This window comes from Muntiacus reevesi, chromosome 3 (assembly GCF_963930625.1).
Source record: "Muntiacus reevesi chromosome 3, mMunRee1.1, whole genome shotgun sequence".
Lineage (NCBI taxonomy): Eukaryota > Metazoa > Chordata > Mammalia > Artiodactyla > Cervidae > Muntiacus > Muntiacus reevesi.
In genome coordinates this window covers 73,991,240-74,017,747 of record NC_089251.1, presented here as the reverse complement: position 1 = coordinate 74,017,747, position 26,508 = coordinate 73,991,240, and the positions used below count along the sequence as shown (strand labels likewise).

Below are 26,508 nucleotides of genomic sequence, written 5' to 3'. Positions count from 1 at the left end.
AAACCCTCAATCCCCCCATCCTCCCACCTCAGGCACAGCCATCAGGAACCAGTTTCTTTTATGGTTTTACAGGCATATTCTAGGCATATACCAGTATAATATGTTTTCCTATTTTTAATATACAGGAAAGCACTGCTTTGCTTTTCCACTGAGTAATATATCTTGGAGAGCATTCCATAATTGCGCGAATGCATCTACCTTATTTGTTATTTTTTTCTTTAGTCTTATTCTTTTAAAAATCTGCATAGTATTCTTGATATGGATATAGCACTAACCAGATTGCTTCTAGTGGAAATTTAACTTTTTTCCGGTCTTTTGTTATTATAAGCAATGTGTAATACACATCCGTGTACACCTGTCTTTCTTTCATTTGAAGTAGAAAATTGTCTTACCTCTCAGAGTTGGAGCCCTAAAGACCATCCTATGGTCTAGTATAAACACATCAGGGAAGGAGACGGGAAGCCCGCATTCCAGTCTTAGCTCAACCACTAACATCCTCTGCACTCAGACACTGATCACTTCATCTCTCTGTGTGAGTCAGGTTCCTTGCTTGTCAGGAAGCAATAATTACACCTGCTTTAAATGGCCTCATCAGGCATTCTGAGAATCAAATGAGATAATAGGCATGGAAGTTTGTGAGTGCCATGCTAATATACATACACATCTTTCATTGGGTTATTTGCCAAAACAATTGACACTTTACTATACGAATCTGTCCACCAACTTTCAGCATGGTGCCTGCACCCAGTGGGCGTTCTAAGGGAAGCTGACCCCCCCCACCACCACCCTCAGCTCCTGCTTAGGAACCACCCAAGGCACACTGTTCTGTATGGCCCTGCCTCCCCATCCCTCCACGTTTCCACTGCCCACCCAGCCGGGCTGGACACCTTTCCAATCTACGGGCTGCCCAGCAACTAGAATGAGAAGCTCTGCCCACATACAGACAAAGTAGGTCATTCTGATTCCTGCTCTTGGGAAAGTCAACTAGGAAATCATGATGACTAAGACAGTTAAGACAAACACAACACTGAATGCATAGAGAGAGGTCATGCAGTCAGGGCTGTGAAGGGTTTTTAGAAGCTCAAGTTACAATATGCTGCAATTGGGAGGAAGCAGAAACCTTACATACATTAGAGCTATGAGATGGGGAAAAAAGTGAGAAAGGGTGTTGATTAAAGTGAGAGGACACAGAGAAGCAGAAACAGAGAGCCAGCCAAGTAACAATGACCAAGCACACGAAGACCCACCAGTGCTGGCTGCTGAAGGCAGCACGGTCCCCAGGCGCCCATGTGATCCTGTCTCATTCCCTCAAGAGGCTTTACTGTAGCCTCCTTTCTCTGGGCTCAGTGGAGGAGGGGAGATTCTTTTCATGGTGAGGAAGTGCCAGACCAACCCAAGGCTCATGAGAGCTATCTCCCCAGCTTCCTAAAGAGTCCCCTAAGGACAGGTATGTGCAGTTCTTACCTTGGGACAGGGGAAATGAGACTGCATCTGGCTTGCTTGGAATATACTGCTTTCCTTAATGAATTCATGCAGTTTCATGGAGGACAACCTCCTAGGGAAAGGGCAGGATGGGGAAGGGCAGAGAGCAGAAATGGAAAGACAAATAGATAATAATTATCAGCCAAGACTTTGCTCATGCTGATCCTCTTGCCCAAATCCCACTTGCCCTTCCTGTCACCTCTTCCACCAAACCTTCCCCAGCTGCTCCAATCAGAGCAGCACCAACCTTCTTGACTACAAGAGTTTGCTTGATGGGCCCCAACTCTTCTTCCTGCCTCATATCGACAGTTTTTATACTATGTCTTCACAGTTCTTCCCACTAAAAGGATGGAGTGCATTTCCCCGTCATTCGACTTTGAGTTCGGTCAAAGCCAAAGCCAATAGCATAAGATGGAAGTGATGGTATGCCAATTCCAAGACCTCTTGTGCTTCTCCCATTGCCATGAAAAGAGCATGCCAAGGCCAGCCCACTAGCCCCAAGAAAAGGAAGAAGCAGCCTTGACCAAGCCCCCAGAGGAGCTTAGCCTAGATCAGTCAACTCTTAGATGTCTGAGTTAAATAAATGTTTATTGTTGTTACATCACTGAGATTTTATGGTTGTTTGATATACAACTGATACAACTACGCTTACCACTTATTATACACTTGAGTACTTGGTGATTTTTAATAGCAGCTCATTAGTCATACATAATTGTTTCTCTGGGCAGGTCTCTCCTAGTTAAGACCATCGGATTTAGCAAATGAAAACACAGGATCCCCAGTTACAATAAATTTGAATTTCAGATAAACAACAAAGAATAATATAAATATGTCCCATGCAAGTTTCAGAACTTATTTATACTAAAAATTATTCATCTAAAATTCAAATTTAACTGGACATCCTTAAATAGATTTATCTGGCAATCCTACTCCTAGTGCTTGAAGCAGGATCAACATCTTACACAATAACTGTGAGATAGTTCCTATGGTCACCATCATAATTCTGGGAGAGGAAAGCCATGGTTCAGATAAAGATTTGCAACAGGGAGTTCCCTGGTGGCCTAGAGGTTACTATTTGGGGCTTTCACTGTTGTGGCCTGGGTTCAATCCCTGGTTGGGGAACTAAGATACTGCAAGCTGCCTGGCATGGCCAAAAAACACCTTTCAAGAAGGTAGCTGTTGAGCACTTTCTTCTCTCCAGTGACAAACCCTCTTGTAATAGAAATGGTGTGGTTATCATTTTCACAGCCCCGGTGCAGGCAGGTAACGGGCAAAGGCAGTAGCTTAGTTTCACATCAGTGCTACAGGGCAGCACAGCGCTTAGTCGCTCGGTGGTGTCCGTGTCTGATGCTTGCAACCCCATGGACTATAGCCCACCAGGCTCCTCTGTCCATGGGATTTTTCAGGCAAGAATACTGCAGTGGGTTGCCATGTCCTCCTCCAGGGGATCTTCCTGACCCAGGAATCGAACCCACATCTCCTGCGTCTCCTGCATTGTAGGCAGGTTCTTTGGCTGCTGAGTCACTGGGAAAGCTACAGGGCAGGCAAGTGGGCAAATCCTTACTCCCCTCCACAAATGAGTACACGGGACATCAGAGATGTGAAATAACTTTCCCTTGGACATCCAGCTAGAAACAGTAGCAAAGCGAGAATTCAAACGCACCCCTTTCTCTCTCCACATGCAACCCTGCCTCCAGCTACCAGCAATGTTTTCTGTCATTTCCACAACACTGAAGACAACAAAGACTCTTCCCCAGCACCCAATCTCTCTACTGTTCCCACTCAACGCGTTCAAGGAATAATCGAGGTTGTATCAGTTTGCTAGGACTGCTGTAGCAAAGCACCGTAGACTGGGTAGCTTAAATGACAGTGGTTTATCTTCTCACAGTTCTGGAAGCTAAGTGTCCAAGGTCAAGGTGTCAGCAGGGTTGGTTTCAGCTGAAGGCTGTGAGGGAAGGATCTGTCCCAGGCTTTTGGTGTTTAATTTTCTGTGCCACCTTGACTAGGCCCTGGGATACCCAAATATCTGGTTAGACATTATATCTGAGTATGTCTGTGAGGATGCTTCTAGAAGAGATCAGTATTTGGATTGGTGGACTGGATAGATAGACCACTCTGTTTCAGTGTGGATGGGCATCATCTCATCCTTTGAAGGCCTGAATGGAGGAAAAAGGCAGAGGAAAGCTGAACTGACTCTCTCTGCCTGAGTTATCAGTCTTGGACCGGGAGTTACGCCAGCAGCGCTCCTGGTTACTAGGCCTTCAGACTCAGGCTGAAAGTTACACGTCAGCCTTCAGGAGCCTCCCACTTTCTGACAGCAGGTTGTGCCACTTCTCAGCTTCCATAATCACCTACCTGAGCCCCTTCTTTATAAGTTCTATTTGAATGTATAAGATGGGGCTCCTGTCGGTTCTCTGGAGAACTCTGATATGAGACCTCTCTCTGGTCTTCAGACAGCCATCTTCTCCCTCCTCTTCACATCATCTCCTCAGGTACACATCTGTGTTTACGTTTCCTCAGTCACACTGGATAAGGACCCACCCTAATGACCTCATTTTAACATAATCACCTCTGTAAAGACCCTTATCTCTTCATGAAGTCACATTCTAAGGTACTGGGGGCTAGGACTGCCACATATGAGTGTGGGGGGTGAGAGGACAAACTCCGGCCCATAACAAGGTTTGTGGAGCTAACTGTGACTCATCTCAATGCAGCCTGCATTTAAAAGAGGAACTTCAAGAGAAGAGACTTCAGATGGCGGAATTCTGGATTTCAAGAGGGGGAATTCTAGTTTTCAAAGTGGTCCCTAGGGGTGCCGAAGGCCCACCCTGTAGTTCTTCCTAAAAGGCACCTCAAAAGTATCCCACCTTCTGCCAAAGGGGCCCTAGCGACTGGTGGAATGTGTGTTATTATGAGGACAGGTGATTGTGATGGCGGCCAGGCTGTGGAATCTTGTGAGGCCAAATGTTAATGCCTCAAAAAATGTCCTTTGGCCCCAGCTGGCAGTGTTGTGGTTTTCTGGATGGCAATGGAGGATAGGGAAATGATGGAAGGCCGAGGGGCAGGAGAAAGTTGCCCAACCTTCCCCAGGATGGCGCCTGATGACCCCATGTCTGAAGGAAAGCCAAGGGCTTCGTTGGTAAGGAGGATACCTCTTCCCACTTCCCCAGCCCGTCCCAGTGAGGGGAGGAAAAGCACAATGGGGATACCACGAGCTAGGGGCTGAGTGCTAGAAGATTCCAGAGAGCAGCTAGGAGGGGGCTGACCTGCATCCCGTCCCCACACTGGCGCCTGGCTGTATCCAGAGACCAGGGAACTTTCATAAGATTGTGAAGTCACCTGAAGTTGCCTTTGCTCCCCCCCATCTACCTCTCCACTTCCCAGATGGCTCATCTGGTAATGAATCTGCCTGCAAAGTGGGAGACCTGGGTTCGATCCCTGGGTTGGAAAGATCCCCTGGAGAAGGGAAAGGCTACCCACTCCAGTATTCTGGCCTGGAGAATTGCATGGGGTCCCAAAGAGTCAGACTCGACTTTCACACACACACACACATCTACCTCTCCATGGGTGGGGGGCGGGGGTGGCTTTCTTCTTCCTACCGATGGGGATCCGGGTCCTCGTATACAGGGGTACTCAATGCAGATCCTAGGTTTCTTCCTACCTCTGTCAGTTAGTATCTAACTGATCCCAAACTAGTTGTGGGGGTGGGGTGAGTCACCTGCAAGCAGCGATTTGAAGATCACCAGGAAGACAGACTTCTACTCAATACCCCCACCACACCCACCTGCAAATTTAGGGCGCCGTTCCTCTGTCAGTTTCCCTCTCCATCTTCTTAACTCCCAAGGTCCTGATAACTCCTTGTAAGTTTCTCCTAAGAATTCAGTCTGGATGCTTACAGCTGACAACACACTTTCAAGCGCCCCCGGGGCACGGTGCCTGGGGCTGCGGGTGCACGTGGGGTGGGAGGCGGGGCCGCCCCAGACTGACTCCTCCCATCCCCTCATTTCCGTCTCCCCAGCCACAGGAGGCCGACACCCCGAAGCCAGATTCCTCCTACGACTACCTGGAGGAGATGGAAACTTGTGAGGACGGAGGCTGCCCGGGGCCACCTAAGTCACTGTCCTCCCAGGCTGGCCCCGCTGCCACTAAAGGACAGGCGGGCGATGGACCCGAACCCGCGGAGCTGCCCTCGGTCCCAGCCACGGAGGCGCCGGGGACCCCAGTGCGCGAGCGCAACGCGGAGATGGAGCTGGAGAAGGTGCGCATGGAGTTCGAGCTCACGCGGCTCAGGTACCTGCACGAGGAGAACGAGCGCCAGCGGCTGCACGAGGAGGTGATGGAGCAGCTGCAGCAGCAAGCGGCGCCCCGCCTGGTAGGTGACAGGTCCCGCCGGACGCCGAGGGTGCGGGACACTAGGGGTGAGGGGAGCCCGTCGCTGACCCGCATCTACTTTATCCATCTGGCGGCTGCGTCCCACCCTACCTCCACTCACGGCTTTAGAGCTTCCATGTTAGTTAAACTCAGATCCAACTCTTCAAGGAAGGTTGACCCCAGAACCACCTTGTCTACGGTTTTCCTCCTTAGGGAAAACTCAACATTTCTTCTCTGGCTGGATTCCCACCCCTCTCCTCTCTTCTCGGCATCTCTTAAAACAGGATGCCTGGGCCTAGACTGCAGACACCCCCACCCTTCACGCCCCCTCCCCATCATGTCCCCTCCAAAGCTCCCCCACCCCCAGCCCTGACCGCCAGCCACTGCTGCCTGGCCTGTGGATTTTGATAGAGTCATCCCCCGCCCCACCACACACAGACATACACCTCGCCTGATCAGGGCTGCATTTGTTCTATTGGATCACACTGCCTTGCTGTCAACTAAAACTTAGATATCTTTTGGCAAGAAATGGGCCACTCTCCCCTAAACTAAAAGGGGATAAGAAAGCCTGTGCGTGATTAAATGGGATGGGAAGTTCCTAACACTGTGGCTGGACCATCATAAAGCACTAAATAATGAAAGATGTTATTGTTTAAAGCAGCACTGTCCGAACTTTAAAATCAGACAGTTCTAGGTTAAAATCCTGGCTCTGAAACATATGAATTGCATGACACTGGGCAAATTACTGATCCTCTTGAACCTTGGTCTGCTCATCTCTAAGGCAATACCTACCTCATAGGGTTGTGGGGATTAAATGAAAGAATACATGTGAGGCATTCTGAAATGAGCCTGGCACATTGAGGTAAGCACTCAATAAATGTTAGCTATTACCATTTTTATATACTCATGCAATTCACTTCTTGACCCAAATGCAACAACCTACGTTCATCACTTTTTAATTTTATTGGGATGTAATGTATTAGCTATGCTTCCCAGTTCTGAGTCATCCTCAGTTCTGAGAAACATGCCTTCTGGCTTTATCCGAGTCATTGCTATAATTGTTGAGAAGGATATGACCTAAAGTAAATACCACTAAAAGATCTCCCTACAGGTTAGCAATGTTCCATTAATCAGCACCCTTGAGTTACATTTTCTCCAGCTCACATTTCTCTACCTTGTCCAGAAAACTGTACTGATACACACAGTATCAGAATTAAGTTTCCCAGAATTAAGGTATTACATGATAGGATTTCCCCAACTGTCTAGTCCATGTTCTTTTTAAAGAAAATTAGGTTGGCTTTGCATGATTTGCTCTCAATGAACACATGCTGGCTTCTTAACAATTATCTTTTGTTTTTCTTGCTCATGAAACACTTGCTTTTTAGTCTGAAAATCTTTCTCCTTGCTGGAGGAGATGGAAATCTTTATAGTCCTATCTGCTCTCTGTCTAAAAAAAAAAAAAAAAAAGAGACCGTTGGAAGTGTTTTGAAAAGTCTAAAAGATTTCACAAATGCACAGTTTAGTTATCAAAATCACAAATGTCAGTCATTAGCATACAGACCACCAACAGTGGCAAAGAGTCTGTGGACACAGAGCCACACCTGGTCTGCAGAGAAACACAGTATCCGTTCAGCCCTCCACTCCCACCCCAGAACACCAGGTTTCTTCCTCTGGTCTTCTGCCTTCCTTGCCATTCATTCAAGAGGCAGCTTTACTGGAGTCATTTTCTGCCCTCCTCAGTTTTATTTAGTTGCCCTCACATTTTATGTAGCTGTTTCAACTGTATTGTGTCCCAAACCCCACCTTTAACAATATTTTTACAAAAGCGTTTTACTTCCTGTGCATTTCCGTGAGGAGTTGAGTTGATTTTTAAATTCCCAACTCTCTTTTTCTGGGTGGGTGGGTGAGTAGGTAGACAGTTGTTATTGTATTGAAAAATACCTCTGAATATGTTTCTAGTGAATTCAGAGCATCACCAACCCTGCTTACAAAAAATATGGCATGAGTTGAAAAGATATTTTAAAGAATGAACCATAGGTGTGATGCCTTCTTAACTGCAGATCATAATAGTTACATCAGCTTTTACTCCACTTATATGTTAATGCCTTCTACAGTTTAATTGGGGATCTGTTTGACCTTAATCATATAGATCCTGGAAAAGAGCAACACACAGGCAGAAACTGACTCTCCCCCACACCCAAGACCCTGAGGGTTTAGGGAGGCCCCATCACCTGTCTACTACCTGTCCACAGGAGAGACACACCCTGGGCTGAAGGATCGCAGCCTGTCCTGATGTGACACATGCCAGCACCCAGAAAATCAGATACAGGCATTTGTGCCCAAGGGATGCCCTCTCATCGGGCCACCATCCAGCAAAAATGGTGGGGCGTCAGGGGAGACCATCTAGGGAACTAGCCCAAGATCCAGTGTCCAGATCTGGGGATCTCTGAGGAGGAGAGAGGCTGCCCACGTGTGGGGCCCACAAGCTGCATGGAGCGTACAGAGAAAGGAGCGTGGCGGCCCGACTCGGGAGGGCGAAGGCCAGGCTCAAGAAGTGAAAATGATGAGACCCCTCTGTGCCAGTAGCCTTGCCTGGAATTTTTCATTCTTGTCTCACTCTTCCTCCTCACCATCTTGTGAGGTGGGCACAGTTACCCTCACCTTGGGTGAGGAAGACAGCCTGCCTGAGGTCACAGTCCAGAAGGGACAAGAGCAGGAAGGAAGCCCAGGTCTGCCTGGTGCCTGGGCCCCATGTGGTCGCTTCCACTCTCTTCTTTCCCCACAGTTCCCAGGAGGCCTCCAGGACCTCCTGCTTCCCCAGAACCAGTTCGCCATGTTCCTGTACTGCTTCATCTTCATACACATAATCTACGTCACCAAGGAGATGATCTTCTTTCTGTTCTCCAAACACTACCTCTTCTGCATTGCGGCCATTTTGCTCTGTTTGATTAAAACTTTATGGTCATACTTCCAAGTGCCTTCGCTCTCTCTCCATCACTCACCTCCTTCCCTCACCTGCGCCCCCCTCCCCCAGTCAGAACTTGCTGTTAGGAAAGGTTTGTTGTCAAACATTTACACCTTAGTGTGAAGAAACGTGTTTAGGCCTGGTACTGAGCCCGAGTTCTCACTGTGGGTGAAGACACTTTGTTTCCCAAGAGGAGGATTTCAGAAGGTAGTAGCTTAAGGAGGCATCTGTAGGGAGAAGGGGTTTAGAAAGCCTTTCCAGAATCACAGAAATTATACCATGACTGGGCTGACTTGGGATCCACTGAATCTGCTCATTTAGACAGATCTTGTCTGAGGTGTGGGGAGCTGAGAGAGGTTCCCCAAAGACGTCCACATCCCAGTTCCCATATGTTACCTTCTGTGATTAAAAAAAAAAAAAAAAAGACTTTGGGATTAAATTAAGGCCTGGAAATGAAGAAGTGACCCTGGATTATCCAGATAAGCACAATGTAATCAAAAGGGTTCCTATAAGAGGGAGGCAGGAGGGTGAGAGGCTGAGAACACGTGGCATGGGAGCAGAGTGGGGCGTGATGTGGGACCACGAGCCAAGAAATGCAGGCAACCTATAGAAGTCAGAAAAGGCAAGAACACGGGCTCTTTCCTAGAGTCACCAGAAAAAATGCAGCCCTGCCAAAGCCATTTTAAATTCCTGACCTCCAGAACTGTAAGAGAATAAATGAGTTGTTTTAAGCCACTACATTTGTAATAATTTATGACAGCAGCAAAACTAACACAGGAAACTAACACAAGAGCCAAAACTCTGGAAACTCCTTCCAGCTCTGCAGACATGTCAAGATGGCATCACCATGCCGTTGGCCCATGTAACCCTGGACTGAGCAGGACTGCACACAGTCCATCACACAGGCTCAGAGCCTGTCCTCAGCCACATGCAATCCAAGAACAGAGATGCTGAAGCTCCAGGGAGCCTAATCATTGGGCAGTACAGGCCTGGGTGAGGTGGGGGCAAAATCTGGGCATACTCCTAGGGGCCTGGGGAAGGAGGCACTGATGTCTGATTAGATCCACAACAAGTCAGCAATGTTGCTCTCGTGGAAAAGTAGAAGGAGAGGGGACAAAACCAAACAGGCCACACAGCCCAACCCTCAAATCACACACACACACACACACACACACACACACACAGAGAGAGCTAACAGCGGTCTACAATAGACAGGTACACAGATAAGCAGGCAGCAACGACTAAAAGGAACAGACTCTGGGCACTAGAGGGCTCACAGAGGGCACAAATGAAGTGGCCCAGTGTGTGTGTGTTCAACTCCCCTATCCCCTACCCCGCCCTCCCCCCAACACACAGAAGGTTGTCAGCTGCCCGACCCCACCAGCCCCATCTGAGAATGATGGCCAGTGCAGGAGACTTCAAGAATAACACAGCAAGCTGAATGGACACAGCTGTGCAATCAGTCAAGTCTTTTTCTTTTTTTGACCCCTCTTCTTCCTGGACATGAGGCTCTGCTTTAAGAAGAACAAAAGAATACATTTCTGTCTTGTTGGGCTCTCTGAGTGATGCTGAGTGAAAATACATGAAAAGAGAAGACCACTCTGGGGTTCAATGTCAGGACACATTATCATGCACCAGTCCACAGTGACTTCTTATTTTCCACCCAGTTCAATGTGTCCATTCCCATTTATAGCTGCCTGTGGCAGGTATTTACTTGAAGGTAATAAAACTGTCATTTCTCATTAAACTTTCAATAGAATTTTTTTGCTATGGGTCACTTCTCACAATCTCTTAATTTGATCTGGGTTTCTGGGGGGCAAGGATTGAGGCAAAAGAAGGAGAAAATCTTGCTTTATTGACTATACCAAAACCTTTGACTGTGTGGATCACAACAAACTGTGGAAAATTCTTAAAGAGATGGGAATATCAGACCATGTTACCTGCCTTCTGAGAAATCTGTATGCAGGTCAAGAAGCAACATTAGAACCCAGACATGGAACATCAGACTGGTTGCAAATAGGAAAAGGAGTACGTCAAGGCTGTATATTATCACCCTACTTATTTAACTTATGTGCAGAGTACATCATGAGAAACACTGGGCTGTGAATGAAGCACAAGCTGGAATCAAGATTGCCAGGAGAAATATCAATAACCTCAGATATGCAGATGACATCCCCCTAAAGTGTAAAGAAACTATCAGGCACATAGACCTCAGTGATGAAGGAGATTAAACGAGAGGGCCCTGGAGTACAGAATGATCGGAAGTCTTCTCAAAAGAGCAGCTCACAGGGGCCGGTAAGCCTGGGACAGGTAGAAAGGAGCAGGGAGAACTCACCTGAATTCAGACCAGTGTGGGATCTTAATTCAAAGAAAGGAGTAGGCTCATCCTCGCTCTGGTGAATAATAACAGACCTGGAAAAGTGATTTGGAACCAAATTTTATAGTTTTGAATGTTGGTCTGAGGAATGTGAACTTAATCTCCTAGGAAATAAGAAATGTTCAAACTACTGCGCCGTTGCACTTATTTCACATGCTCAAAATCCTTCAAGCTAGGTTTCAGCAGTACATGAACCAAGAACTTCCAGATGTACAAGTTGGATTTGGAAAAGTCAGAGAAACTGGAGATCAAATTGCCAACATTCATTGGATCATGGAGAAAACAAGGGAATTCTAGAAAAACATTTACTTCTTCATTGACTATGTTAAAGCCTTTGACTGTATGGATCACAACGAACTGTGGAAAATTCTTAAAGAAATGGAAGTAGCAGACCACCTCATCTGTCTCCTGAGAAACCTGTATGCCGGTCAAGAAGCAAAAGTTAGAACCAGACATGAAACGATAGACTGGTTCAAAACTGGGAAAGGCTGTATATTATCACCCTGCTTATTTAACTTATATGCAGAGTACATCATGTGACATGCCGGGCTGAATGAATCACAATCTGGAATCAAATCTGCTGGGAGAAATATCAACACCCTCAGATATGCAGATAATAGCACTCTAACGGCAGAAAATAAAGAACTAAAGAGCCTCTTGATGAGGGTGAAAGAGGAGAGTGAAAAAAGCTGGCTTGAAACTCAGCATTTAAAAAAGTGAGATCATAACATCTGGTCCCATCACTTTATGGCAAATAGAAGGGCAAAAAGTTGAAGCAGTGACAGATTTCATTTTCTTGGGCTCCAAAATCACTGTGGACAATGACTGCAGCCATGAAATTAAAAGATGCTTGCTCCTTGGAAGTAAGCTATGACAAACCTAGACTGTATTAAAAAGCAGAGACATCACTTTGCCAACAAAGGTCTGTATAGTCAAAGCTATGATTTTTCCAGTAGTCATGTACAGATGTGAGAGGTGGACTATAAAAAAGGCTGAGCGCTGAAGAATTGATGCTTTCAAATTGTAGTGCTGGAGAAGATTCTTGAGAGTCCCTTGGACTGTAAAGAGATCAAATCAATCAATCCTAAAGGAAATGAACCCTGAATATTCATTGGAAGGACAGCTGCTGAAGCTCCAATACTTTGGCCACCTGATGAGAAGAAACACCTCTGTGGAAAAGCCTCTGATGCCGGGAAAGATGGAAGGCAAAAGGAGAAGTGGGTGGCAGAGGATGAGATGGTTAGATAGCATCACTGACTCAATGGACATGAATTTGAGTAAACTCCAGGAGATAGCAGAGGATAGAGGAGCTTGGCATGCTACAGTTCATGGGATCACAAAGAGTCAGATACTATCTAGTGAATGAATAACAACAATAGTGACCCTCCCCCCAAAAGGGGAAATTCTTCACCCATCCCCTCTCCTGGGGACCATGTTTTTGCCTTGACCTTCTCTTCCCATTTCCAGTCTAGGAACATTCATTCTAACGTCCCCATGTGAAGATTGCATTTAGCTGTAAAAGAAACCCAGTCACAGTGGCTTAACAAAGTAGGAGTGTACATGTCTCAGACACTAAGAAATCCCTGGTAAGGCAATCCGTGATGGTGAAATTTCTCTAGGAAGTCATAGAAAACCCAGTCATAAAGGACCCTTCTTTTCATTCCACCATCCTTAGCATATGACTTTTATCCTGCTCACTTCATGGTTTTCAGCCTCATAATCTCAGTATGCCTGCCGTGGCTCCAGGTATCAACTCCTGTTCAGCAAAGGGGGAAAAGAAATGAAGCCACCTCTGAAAAGCTTTCCAGAAAGATCCACTTAGAGACTTCTGCTTGCACCTCATGGGTCAGACTGGTCATGTTGCTGCTCCTAACTTCAGGACATCTTTAGTATAGTAAGTTTTTTGCCTGGACACTGTTGCAGCCTTGAACAAAATTAAGATTTTGATAGTATGGGGAGGAGAAGAAAGAGAGGGGCAGATATTGAATAAACAAATAACTGTATCTACAGTACCTTGCTGCTTTCTTAGGCCCAGCTCCCACTCCCCGCCTTAGTGCTGAGCCAGCATCACAGTCCTGTCTGGGTTGAGACAACTGGGTGGAGCACAGCCATGGCTAAGCTGGGTCTGGCGCATGGCTGCACTTCTGCCTTAAGGCCTCACTCACATACCACAGCAAGAAGGTCACAGTTTTCTCCCAGTACAGGACTGGAACAGCTCTGCCTTCATCCTTTTGACCTCTGCCTGAGGCCCCGGGATCTTACACAACAAGGGCCTCAGCCTTGCCTGGGGGCACACCCCTTGGTGCTAGGCTGCAGGAGGAAGCCAGTCTGCCCCTAGAGTCCCTCCCCTTCCGAGTCCCAGATCCCACAGAATAGAACCCTAACAGATCCTCCACAGTACACTCCACTATAGCCCAAGCAATTAAGCACTAATAATAAAGTTTCAAGCAGTCTCAAGAAGAGAAAGATAGAAGAATCTTGCCTGCTGTCACAGTGGAATCACATAGGTTGCAACCCTGAGCCCAGGGACAGGCTAGGATCCTGGAAATGCTCAGATCTGCAAGGAGGGAAGAAGGAGCAGGCTTGGCTTCCAATTTCCCTGCCATTTCAGTTTCTAATCCCACTTCAACAGGCGATGGCAAGCAAGTTGGTTAAGCTTTCTAGGCTTCATTTGGGTGACCTACCAATTACCTAGGTGCTCAGGTTTAAAAAAAAAAAAAGAAAAGAAAAAAGTGGGGGGGTGGAGAGAATGGGACCAAAGAGCCTTGGGTCTGATTTCAGAAATTCCAATTTAATTGATCTGAGATCATGTCCAGAGAATTTGGTAACTTGAACACTGCCCCAGTTGATTGTAACATTTTCAGCTTCATTACAAAAACTAAATCCTTGTGACTCAACACATGATCTGAGGACCAGCAGCTCCAGGTATCTTAGAAATGCAGCATCCCAGGCCCCACTCTGGACCCACTGATCATTTGTTTTTGACAATATTCTCAATGACCCTTGTACACGTGGGCGTCACAAAAGCGCTGCTCTAGGTGAAGTGATTCAACCTTTGTTCAGTTGCAAAGACAGTGCTCTCAGCCTGGAGGGTCTTGGGCTGGGGGCAAGGGGAGAGTCGGGGGTGGGGGAGGAGTTGTGGAGGCAATACAGGAAGGAGAGGAGAGAGGATAACCAAGCGTGCAGCCCCTAGGAGGGCTGTGGGAGCCCCCCTCACCGCTGGCAAGCACAGGCTGAGTGACCATACTTCTGCCCCTCCCCTCCATGCTCTTCACCAGTCCTTGCTCTGGGCTTCTGAGCAACCAAATAATTGCTCCCAGCACTCCGCGATTCACCAGAAACTTCCGGAATCCCCCCAGGCCTGTCTCTGCCTCTGTCCCTTTTATGATCTGGCTCTGTTGTAGCTTGGGGAAAAATCTTGCTAATATACATTCATTCATTATTTAAAGGTTGCCACTGTTCTTTCAGGAAGGTTAAGCATGATTAAAAGAGGGGATTTTTTTTCCACAGGGCACAGCAGAAAAGCTGGGACTCCCGCAATTTTAAGCTGTTTTGGCCAAGCCTTGTTGCATAATTTAAAGTCTGTGACTCATTTAGATTTAATTAGCCAAAGGAGCAGCAGCTGCAGGTTCATTAGTTGGTATTTATTAAGCACCCTCAGAGGGCTAGGTCTGCTGCTCTTTAAGAGCTTTGGACTTGCAAATTTCCTATACTTTAAGAAAGAGGGGATCAAGGAGAGGGTTAGGAGGCAAGCATTTTGGTTCCTCAAGAACAAAGGGGTGGCATCAAAGGTGTGGCCTGGGGTCAGGAGACAAATCCCCCAAACGCCTCTGCCGAGAGTCAGTGATTTAGAGACTCAAGGTGACAATGTGATAAGAGGGTGCAGGCTCAGCTCTACAAATGAGAGGTGTTAGTAAGAGAAGGGCAGAGAATGTAGGGGTCAGAGACCTGACTTTAAGAAATAAGAGATGTGGAGCAATCAGAACTCAGCTCCAGGATCTTCGGGGCCCAGTGCAGAAGGACAATGAGGGTCCCTTGTTCAAGAACCACTGAGGATTTCAAGGTGGGGACAGAGGATCCTGGAACCAACTGTGGGGTCTGGCTAAGTGCAGGCTACCCCCCCACACACACCCAGTGCTGTGGTGGTCCACCCATGAGCCTGGCCCTCGAGTGAGTGTGGGAGAACTTCTGGGGTAGGGAGCTTTTGTGGATCCTCTGAAATCCCTTTCTGATCCCTGACACCCCATCAGCCAGAGGAAGAGGAACAGGTGCTATGCATTTTGAAAGGGGGTAGGGACCACGGGAGCAGACCCAACTGCCGAGGATGCTGAGTCTGGTGGTCTAGGGGGAGGAAAGGTCCCCACATAGGCAATGTCCGGGGTTGGGGGGGCAGCTCATACGCCCACCAGCTCTGGAAGCAGAGTCTGGCTGAGTGGGAGACACCTCTTGGTGTGCAGGTCACGCCTTGGGCTTGCAGCTGCTAAGCTCAGGGCTAACACAAGCACTGAGTTCCCCAATTCTTGGCGTTTCCTCTCCCTCCTGGCTTCCTCTCCGGCCCCATTCAGCAACTAGCTTTTCTCTGGGCTAGAAAATCCCCAAATAAGAGAATAAAGCTACACTTTTTACCCTCATGAGCCTCATTTGTATCAAATGACACAGTCACTTTGCCTCAAACTTTGCATCAAAGGAGGCTTTGTAAGGTCCTAGGGCAGAAAGCAGGTCTTGGAAGAGAGCCACCGGAAAGCCAAGCAGAAAGTGCTGAGCAAGGCAACCCTTGGTGAGAAGGTGGGGGTCAGCGGGAGGGAGGTGGGGGTGTCCTTGGGAGCTTCCCCCAGCCCTAGGTAGGACGTATGCCAGACATTCTCTACCATGGAGCCACTCTCCTCCCAGCTGGACCAGCTAATTGTGTGCTGCAGGGACCACCCTACTGCAGGGGCTTCAGTCAATGCTTGAGGAGCAAATGAGTGAACAAGTCGATGAACAAAAGGATGCAGTCGACAGCCTGAGAGAGGACTCTGAGCTCAAGCCTTCTGTGAAGATGTCCCGGAGAGGAGGGAAGGGCTCACGCACTTAACCCAGTAGCTACTGTATATTCTGCCCCGTCCAACACACTTCATGTCAACTCATCTCATCCCATGGCCACCCCGTGAGATAGTACTATAACCATCCTCACTCTGCCAATGAGAATGAGACTCAGACAGGTTCAGGAGTTGCCTGAGCTTCCTGAGCTGGAATCCTGGCAGGGACCAAGTATAGCATGGAGCTGAAATTTGCTTTAAAGAATGCGGAGAAATCTATCTCGTCTTTTTGGATGTCAATGAGATTCAGAGCTGCTTTGATAATAAATGTGAAGAGTGATGTTACTGTATTTCAAATGCTATTGTGAGGGCCGCTGTATCTCTCTATATTGTGCACACCTAGGGATAGCGGCTTCAAAGGTACTCGACTGAAAAATCTGCCCTTTTATTCCACCCATCCTCTCCCTTCCTCCCACTAAAGGCTGTGGAGGGAAATATCTCTGAAAGGGGACAAGTATGTCAGGCCTCACTCACTGGCTTAGGTGGGGCAGGTGAAAGAGGGGAGCTGGCCAGGTGGAGCTAACAAGAAAGGAAGAATCCGTGTAAAAGAGGCAGCACCCCCCGCACCCCCCACCTCCTGCCCATTTTCACTCTGTGTCTAGTTCAAGGGCAGCCAGGAATCCAGTCTTTTTAACTTAATGATACCTGCTGATTTTTAACTGTTGACTCTATCTTTTTAGGCACTCTATGGACCTAACAAAAGTCTGCAGGCCCACCAACTCACAACCTTTGAACTTGAGATGTGATTTCCTTTATGATACAGTCTTCTGTTTCACTCAGAGACATGCTGGGGGAATTCTTTAAACAAAAAATACTCCTAGTTCCAAAAATAGAATGTGATTCACTCTAGCCCTGCATTAAGCAGAGAAGCAGCAGTAAAGGATGTTTCTTCCCTTCACAAATTACCTCACCTTGAGGTGTTTCAAGAGACAGATCTCTTTATGCATTTCAAATCAAGTTAGAATGGGAAAAATCTAATTTTCATACAACTTGCAGGAAAATGGGGATTTGACTCAAGCCTGGATCAGGATTAAGGAAGGGGCAAGGCGGGGGCCTGGGGTGGAGAAATGAGGCGAGAGAGTGCACTGCAGGCAGAGGGCAAAGCTGGGTGCACGCACTGAGGGATGTGGGGAGAGGCTGGCAACAGCCCTGTGAGATTGGGGAGACAGCGAGATGGAGCCTGGGGGCCGGATCCAGCCGGAGAGGGGAAGAGGATGAGGGCACATCATCAGTTGCCATGGCAACGAAGGGCTAAGGAAAGGGGCGGGGAGAAAAGGAGGGAGAGGGGAATCTCAGAGAAGAGCTGTATTCTGCTGCTGCGGCCAGGTCTCTCCCCTCCATCCAGGCACCTTGTCTATAACTCCCAGGCCCTCCACCACCTCCCCCACCTGACCCCACTCAACCTTGGCATGGATAAAATACTATGAACTGATGTTAAAGGCATTCAGATCCTCTATGTGTAACAATAAGATGTGTAACTACTTACTTCGCATCAGTCTCCAGAAGACCTCTTTTTAAAAAAATTTTTTTTTAATGTTTATTTGGCTGTACTAGGTCTTAGTTGCAACATGTGGGATCTTTAATTGTGACATGAGAACTCTTAATTGCAGCATGTGGGATCTAAATCCTTTACCAGGGACCGAACCCAGGCCCCCTACATTGGGAGCATGGGGTCTGAGCCAATGGGCCAACAGGGAAGTCCCTCCAAAAGGCCTCTTGAATTAAAAAATATTTTCTCCACTGTCCTGCTATGAAAGCCTGTAATTCAACTATCAGGGCAAAAATTCTTGGACTAAAGATTTGTTCATATTCAATTACAAACCCTCCTTAGGAAGAGTAATGTCTTGGATATTAACTTCTAGAATCTCATAAATTAATTTATCACACATAGCAGGGGTCTTGGCTTCAGCCTAGGTATGTCTACCACTAGGATTCAGGCATATCTAAACCTGTATGATAAGTTGGTAGGATAGACCTCAGACAGGTCAGTTTATAGCATGATTCCAGTGACATCTGCTATGTGTACCCAGTGTTCATTCCCCATTGATTTTCTTTTGGGGAACTCCCTGTTCATCAGTCTTTGTAAATTTCCAGTGGGCTGACTTCCAATTGAGGGTGGGCCCCAGACCCAGACCTGACCAATCACAGCATTCCATCTTTTTGGCCAAATGATAGGGTCTGGTGTGGACACATGACCCAAGTCTGACCAATGAGTCTCAGACTTAGGACTTTTGCTGGAACTCCTGGGAAAGATAAACTCTCCTTTGGGTACTAATTAGGCAGAATAAATGTCCAGAGCGATTGGTGGCTGTCTTGTTCCACTTGGGAAAGCCTGGCCTGAGAATACAGCTTACATGGAGAAAAGCAGAGCCAAGAAGGGATAAGAAGACTCAGGGAAAGAGAGGGAGGGAGGAGAAGGAAAGATAGTGAGACCTGGTTGGCATGATTTGAGCTCCTGGATCCACCTGAAATAAGAGACATCCCTAAGCTTTTCAGTTGCTATTAACTTTGATTTAAATTGGGTTTCTGTCACTTGGAACCAAGAGTTCTGAAGCAGGCAAGGGCTTTCCCATTTGGCTAAGGAGAAGAGAATTATATGAGTTGGAACATAAGCTCAGCAATAGCTAATGGAGGAAACTTGGCATCTGTTTCCAGCCTGTCCTATAGAGAAAGCTAAGCAGATGAACCTAAACAAGGGAGTTTGAGAGACACGGGGAGAAGTGGCGCTATTAGGGGGCACACATGAGAACTCACATGTGGGAAGGGAGTCATTACTCCACTTCTGGAGGGAAAACAGTCCTGCTCTGGCACCATGAGGAGCTGAGGGATTGATGTCTCTGCCAATGGAAATGGTGGCAGGGCATCGCTGAGAGGGGATGCCTAGTGGAAAACCATAGACAAGCATAGTCTGTACAATCACAAAGGCTCCATGATAAGACCATGAACAGTCTGGAAGCAACCCAAGCGTCCATCAACTGATGGGTAGATAATCACCATGCGGGACAGCCATACCGTGGAATATTATTTGGTAGTAAAAAAAGAATAAAGCATTGATCCATGCTACCACATGGTTGAACCTTGAAAACATCATGCTAAGTGAAAGAAGCCAAACATAAAAGACTACAGATGTTGTAATTCCATTTACACAGAATGTCCAGAATGTGCCAATCTCTAGAGAAACAAAGTAGATTAGTAGTTGCTTAGGACCAGGGGAGCAGAGGGACTGGGAGATGAGCGCTAGGGGTGCACAGTTTCCTTTAGGGTGATGAAATGTTCTAAAATTAACTGTGGTGATGGTTGCAAAACCTGAAATGCTAAAAGTCATCTAATTGCACACTTTAAATGGGAAATTGTACAGTATATGAATTATATCTCAATAAAGTTCTTACCCTCCAAAATGGCTCTTGAGGTTTCTGCTGAGTCTGCATGGGGTGGGGATAAAGGTGAAAGGTTAGCCTCCAGAAGACTCCAGGTGACCCAGGGCACTTGATGAAGCTGCTGCGACTTTGGGAGGGAGTTTGCCCTTAGATCTAACAAGAGAGACCTCGCTCTGGGCCAGCACTATAAGAGGGCTCCCCTCTGACTCTTACCTGGCCTCACCCCTCCCCACAGGGTAGAAAGGCTGTAGGGCCACGTGGATGTGCCCACCACACTCCACCTCCTGAGAACATACCATAGGCATACAGGACCCGGGAACTCCTTGCCCAAAAGGTCCCAAACCTGTTTCCAAACCTGCAGTCCTCTTCCCCAGGTTCATCCTCCACAGGGTAGACTGAATTGGGGGGGGGGGGGGAGGGCGTGGCAAATACAAGAGGTGTGACTGGAACTTGGATATGCAGGCTGGTTGCCCACACCAGGCCCCTCGAAGAATGAGGCAGAGCTGGGGGGTGAAGGATAAAGGGACAGGCCACAGGCCGTGAGTGCAGGGTCGGGGGGAGGCCTGGGGCCCGCTCTCCCCACAATCACCAAGTATTCCAGCAAGTGATCAGAGAAATATGAGCATTTTCAATTCAAACTTGACCTTCCAGGTCATCATGAAGATGTATTTTTCAAGACAGAAAGCTGGAACATTTAACAATTTGTGACGCTTTATAGGTGTAAGATACGTAAACACAGGCTTGTGAACCTCCATTTGTCTTCATGCTCTGGATTCCCGCAAACACAGAGATCTTGACGCTGAGAGATGCTTCACTTGAGAGAAATCTATCAGAGCTCTTCTTTCTACAGAATCTTGCTGAGGGATTTCCCAGGCTGCATTTACGGATTTAGGAAACTTCATGGATTCTTTGCTCCAGGCTACAGAGAAAGCTGATACATAGCTGCCCACAACCTGAAGTCTAACGATTTCTCTCAACGTCTTCTCAGCTGAGCCCACAGCTTAGGCACATAGTGAGGTGCAGGCTGGAGACTCAGTGGTTCTCAGAGGCTCTCTTGTCTTTCAGTTTTGTTGTTGTTGCTTTTAAGATATAATATAGTAAGAGTCCGACTGGCAAAGAATCCCAGCAGAAGCTCATGGGAAAAGTCTGAGAGCAGGACTGAGGCTGGCCAGGGAGTATCCATACATTCTTGCCCTACATCTTCCTGTTGGCCAAAAACTCTGAAGAATCGTGTGCTAGTGCCCTTGCAGGAGAGACCTTCAAGACACACTTGGTCTCTGTCCTCCAAGAATGTATCATCTGGCTACAAAGTAACACTGATGTGGATCATTAAAACACAAGGATCCCTGGTGGTCCAGTGGTTAAGAATCACCTTCCACTGTAGGGGACCCTGATTGCATCCCTGGCCAGGGAACTAAGATCTCACATGATGGGGCAACTAAGTCCAAGCCTCAACTAGAGAGCCTGTTTGCTCTAGAGCCTATGTGCTACAACTAAAGAGAAGCCTGCACATCCAACACAGCCAAGCAAATAAATAAAAATAAATATCAAAAAAAGAAAGAAAAGATGCTCAACATTAAAAACACACACACAATATAAAAACTCCATGATATAACAGCGTGTGACATAAAGCATTTTCAAGACTAGAGATCATCTCATTCAGAGTTTCTCTTAGGCACGCTGACCCTTTGGACTACATTACCCTTTGCTTGGGCTTCCCTGATAGCTCAGTTGGTAAAGAATCCGCCTGCAATGCAGGAGACCCCGGTTCAATTCCTGGGTCAGGAAGAGCCCCTGGAGAAGGGACAGGCTACCCACTCCAGTATTCTTGGGCTTCCCTTGTGGCTCAGCTGGTAAAGAATCCACCTGCAATGTGAGAGACCTGGGTTCGATCCCTGGGTTGGGAAGATCCCCTAGAAAAGGGAAAAGCTACCCACTTCAGTGTTCTGGCCTGGAGAATTCTGTGGATTGTATAGTCCATGGGGTTGCAAAGAGGTGGACACGACTGAGTGACTCTCACCACCACCACCCTTTGCTTGGAAAGACGGGGAGCTGTCCTCTGCTTTGCAGGATGCTAACAGCATCCCTGCCCTCTAACCCACTAGATGCCAGTAACAGGTTCCCTGCCCCAGTTGTAAGAACAAAAAGTATCTCCAGACACTGGAGATTTTATTTTCTTGTGCTCCAAAATCACTGTGGATGGTGACTGCAGCCATGAAATAAAAAGACTCCTGCTGCTTGGAAGAAAAGCTATGACAAACCTAGATAGCGTACTAAAAACAGAGACATCACTTTGCCGGCAAAGGTCCATCTAGTCAAAGCTATGGCTTTTCCAGTAGTCATGTATGGATGTGAGAGTTGGACCATAAAGAAGGCTGAGAGCTAAAAAATTGATGCTTTTGAACTGGTGCTGGAGAAGACTCTTGAGAGTCCCTTGGACAGCAAGGAGACCAAACCAATCAATCCTAAATGAAATCAACCTTGAATAATCATTGGAAGGACTGATGCTGAAGCTGAAGCTCCAATACTTTGGCCACCTGATGAGAAGAGCCGACTCACTGGAAAAGAACTTGATGCTGGGAAAGACTGAAGGTAGGAGGAGAAAGGGATGACAGAGGATGAGATGGTTGGATGGCATCACTGATTCAACAGACATGAGTTTGAGCAAACTCTGGGAGATCGTGAAGGACAGGAAAGTCTGTCATGCTGCTGTCCAAGGGGTCATAAAGAGTCAGACACAACTGAGTGACTGAACAACAGCAGATGAAGGGGAGATGATTGTGGGTGGGAAGAGCTAGTTCTTGAAGAAAGTGGCACCATAACTGGGCCTCAAAGGCTGAGTAGGAACTGGTGAATCTGGCTAGAAGGACAGCCCTCCAAGATGGCAGAGGTTGTGCTCAGAACAAGCAGTATGACCCACGTGGTTATGAGGTTGTGCAATGTCAAAAGGTGCCCAGCCGAGGGGACAGGCAGGGAGTCACACACAGCTCCCCTCTCCTGGCCAAGACATGCCCCTTGGCACTGGGCTGTGTCAGTATGGAGGAGAGACTGCTGTTCGTACAAAGGTGTCTTGTGCTCCCCACCTCATATGCCCATGGTGCTGTATCTGCCCAAAGAAGACCATTTCCTAGTGACAAAGGCACCAGGGGCCAGCCAGGAATGAGCGTGCCCTGGGATGGAGAGGAGAGAGCCAGCATAGGAGCCAGCCTTCCGTCAGGGTCCAATGAGGACTGTAGCATCTCGAGCCTCTTGCTGGCCCCACTAAGCTCCTCTCTGCTCTGACTGGTCTGTGGGGACACCCTCGCTCCTCCTGCAGAAGCCCTTCATGGAAGAATGAGAAGGAAGGACTTTCAAGAGCTCAAGGTAGGCTGAACCAAAAGAAGAAGGAAAGCTCTAAGAAAAGAGTCTGGATCTGAGACACACAGCAGCCAGTGCGCCTGGACTCAGATTATTGTTGCTTCTGTCCCTTCCTCAGAAAGGCCTTACAGAGAGGTGGTCACCCCTCAGGGATGTCTCCTATGCCCAGAGCATCTTTCCTCCTACAAACAGACCTTAAGACCCTGCAGTGACCCCTCATCCCATCACCTTCCCTTTCTTTGCTCATCCATCCAGCAATGGACAGGCAAAAACTAAGGTACAAGTGCCCCTGGGCATACACAAAGAACCTCCCAAGGGTATTTTGGCATGGGCCATTTTAAGAGCCTCACGTGACAAGTCTTCACCTTTCACAAGGACTGTGTTAAACAGTGTCTCATCTGAGTACACATGTGAGGGAGGCTGCTGGTTCTCCCTCCTGCTTCCCTTACACCATCACCCTTCTCCCACTTTCCCAAAGAGCAGCATACTTCTTACCCATCCTGAATCTTCCCATGGTGCACTGGCTTGAGGGAAAATGTATGGCACAACAAAGTGAGAGTCTAAATTCCTGTATCCATGTGGAGAAGAATGGTGGCTAAATGACTGGGCAAATCAACTAGCTTCTGGTTCTCTGCTTTCATTCAAAGTGAAGGAGAATCTATTCTAGTTGTCTGTCAACTGATAGGTTTTTAATGATTATCCATACGATTTTTGACATATAACTCAAAAAGAGTTTATAAAACTGAGTGACACTGCTATAACAAAACTCCTTACATTCTTTAGTATTTACGTACGTGAAACGTTTCTGAGCTCAGCTATTGCATCTAGTTTTTAAAATAGAAAAATACTGAAACTTGACTCCTCCTAGCAATGAGTAGTATTCATCTATGGATATATGATCTAATTGGGGTGGGAAAAAAAGCACTTCATCCTCATTAAGAGATACATCTTCAATTAAGCTTTATTTTTTATGCTTCCTTAAGTAGCTATTAAATTTTCTAATAGCATTTGTTTTGATTAATTGTGATTAGTTGTCATGGTACAAGTCCAGACAAAATATTTTCTAATATCTAGAATCTATGGTAACAAGAACATTTTAAAATAAATTCATTTTTATATACATAGCTTTGTTGGAGAGAAGTATGATTCGGTGAATAAGAGACATTCAATCATAAAAATGTATCAGGATAAAATTCTGTTGGGGAAGAAAAAGGAAACATAAATTCAAGGAGAAAAAAAGATGAAATTTTTCCAACTGTTAAGGGAGAACTTCATGTATTTTTTAAAAGGATTATGCTGGGTATCCAATCACTATACTATTTCATTTAGAAACATTTTTCAGAGTACTGTAACAGTTTTATCTTTAAATGTCAATATTTGCATACACCAGAAAGTACACCCTATGTAACTATTTAAACTATGGAAAATTTTTGAACGTTTGCTCCTAAAATTGTGCAAAGGGGTACACAGATTTTCCGGGAAAAAAAAAAAAAAATGGAGTCCACAAGAAAAACCTTTAGAGCACCAGGGTGACAGAGCTTGGCTCTTGCCTGCAAGGGGATGGCCTTCAGTGAATGCAAAATCAGCACCTTTAAAGATTTCCTAAGTCTCCAGGGGCCTGGGGGCACCCTTAAAGTGCTGGGCTGGGGGTAGGGACCTCTCACTGGTGCAAAACTGGGCCGAGGCGCTCGCCCTTCATCCTATCAACACTTTCCTCCGTCTTCTTTATTCTCTCGCTTGTTTTATTTTCAGCGTTCCTCCCAAATTCCATTCTCTCCCCTACAGATGCCCTGTCCGGTCGGTGTGAGATCTCTTCGGCTTGTTTGCATCCCGCCTCACAGTTCCTTTCTTCCAGAAGCTTTCAGGCGAGCAGTGCCCCCACCTGCCCTCCCCAGACTCGCTGACCGCAGTCTAACACCTCTTGGAAACGTGCTGCACCCACTGCTTCCTCCAGTTTTCTCTTGCTATGGGCGAGTGTCCTCACTCCCCAGCTAAGCCATTCGTTTTCTCATCTGTGTCTGCAAGACTCTTTTCTCAGCAGGAAGAGGCGGATATAAAGAATTCAGCGAGATGAAATGCGTACTGGCACGGAGCCTGGCCTGCAGCCAGAACTGGGTACCCAGCTGCGTTCAGCAAATACTTGCTAATCGCGCAGTAGAATTTTCCCTCTGGCCAGTGATTACAGAAGTCTGGGCTTCCTAGCGTCCTCCTTGTCCGCCCAGGGAACCAAAGAGAGTTTCCAAACCCCAGGTCTCCTTTCGACAGCTTGCCAAGTAAGAGTGATGGAAAGGCCCTCCCGCTCCCGCCACCGCTGCCGCCCCCGAGTCCGCTCTGGGTGCCGGAGGCCGAACGGTGGACTTGAAGAGTGGGTGGGGGGGAGCCGGGAGCTATGAGGTCATGCACGGGTCACGTGACCGCTCCCGCGTCTGTCAACTGTGATACAATTACTAGGCCGGTCTGGGCGTGCGACATTCAAACCAGTTCTCTCTCCCTCCCGCTCTCACAGGCTCTGGTCCCTTTCACAACAAGGGACCGTCTCAAAAGTGTAGGACCCTGAAGGATTTGGCTCCATATGTTACAATTTAAAGGGCTGGGCTAGAAAGAAAGGAGGGGAGAGAGAAAAAAAAGTCCAAGATAGCACTTACTGCTGCTGCAGTTTGAAAATTATGCTTAAGGCTCCTTAAAATCTTTTCTGTCAAAGCAATTTGGCATATGTGTTAAACGGTCTTTTAAAAATCTTCATATGGCCTATTAATTCCATTTCTAGCGTGCCTGTAAGGGAAGTAATTCAAACTGGGGCAAAGGTTTAGGTACAGGAAAGTCACTTTGTTATTGAAATTAACCAACCATATAAGGAAAGTGACTAGATGAGAGTATAAAAAAACAATATTGTTCAGTTGTTTAAAATGATTTCCAAGAATCTTTCACGACACAGAAAAATGTATGAAACAGTGACCACAGGGAGTATTTGTTGAGCACTTCCTATGTGCCAGATGTTCTGCTAAATGCTTTCTATGGATTGATGCTTACACCCTTAGGAGACAGATACCATTATTACCCCTCTTCTAAAAACTGTGGCCTAGAGAAGGAACCTGCCTAAGGCTGACTAGCTAATAAAGCAGGAAAACTGAGGCTTAGCAGTTATCCAAAAGGCTTACCTAGATAGATGACAGAGGCAGGATTTGAACCCACAAAATCTGAGGCTAGGGTCCAGCCTTTTAACTGCCATTCTCTTAACTGCCTGTCACAGTAATAACTGGCAAGAAATCAGTATGAATACGGCACACACACCATCAGGTCAGGAGTGTGTACACACACACGATATATGAATAGCAAAAGAATGAAAGGGCAGACACCCACATTCTCACAGTGGTATCCCCCAGTGGCACAATTACCAGCGATTTAAGTTCTCTTTATACTATTCCAAATGTTTTAATGCAGTATGTATGTATTATAAATTAATGCAGTGTGTATGTATTAATTTAACAAGTAGACAAAAAT

At 46.9% G+C, this 26,508-nt stretch overlaps 1 protein-coding gene across 1 annotated transcript; it reads left to right on the top strand.

Moving 5' to 3' along the window:
* Positions 1-4,504: 4,504 nt before the first annotated feature.
* Positions 4,505-25,369, top strand: TMEM247 (transmembrane protein 247). The gene is made up of 4 exons (XM_065928830.1): positions 4,505-4,621; positions 5,501-5,854; positions 8,639-8,909; positions 25,230-25,369. Exons 1-4 carry the CDS (start codon positions 4,505-4,507, stop codon positions 25,367-25,369), a joined length of 882 nt encoding a protein of 293 aa, XP_065784902.1.
* The last annotated feature ends 1,139 nt before the right edge of the window (positions 25,370-26,508 follow it).

Coding starts and splice junctions, on each gene's coding strand:
- TMEM247 (XM_065928830.1), top strand. CDS start 4,505: ATGGCAATGGAGGATAGGGAAATGATGGAAGGCCGAGGGGCAGGAGAA. Junction 4,622..5,500: donor GAAAGCCAAGGGCTTCGTTG/GTAAGGAGGATA, acceptor CCGTCTCCCCAG/CCACAGGAGGCCGACACCCC. Junction 8,910..25,229: donor AGAACTTGCTGTTAGGAAAG/GTTTGTTGTCAA, acceptor TTGTCCGCCCAG/GGAACCAAAGAGAGTTTCCA.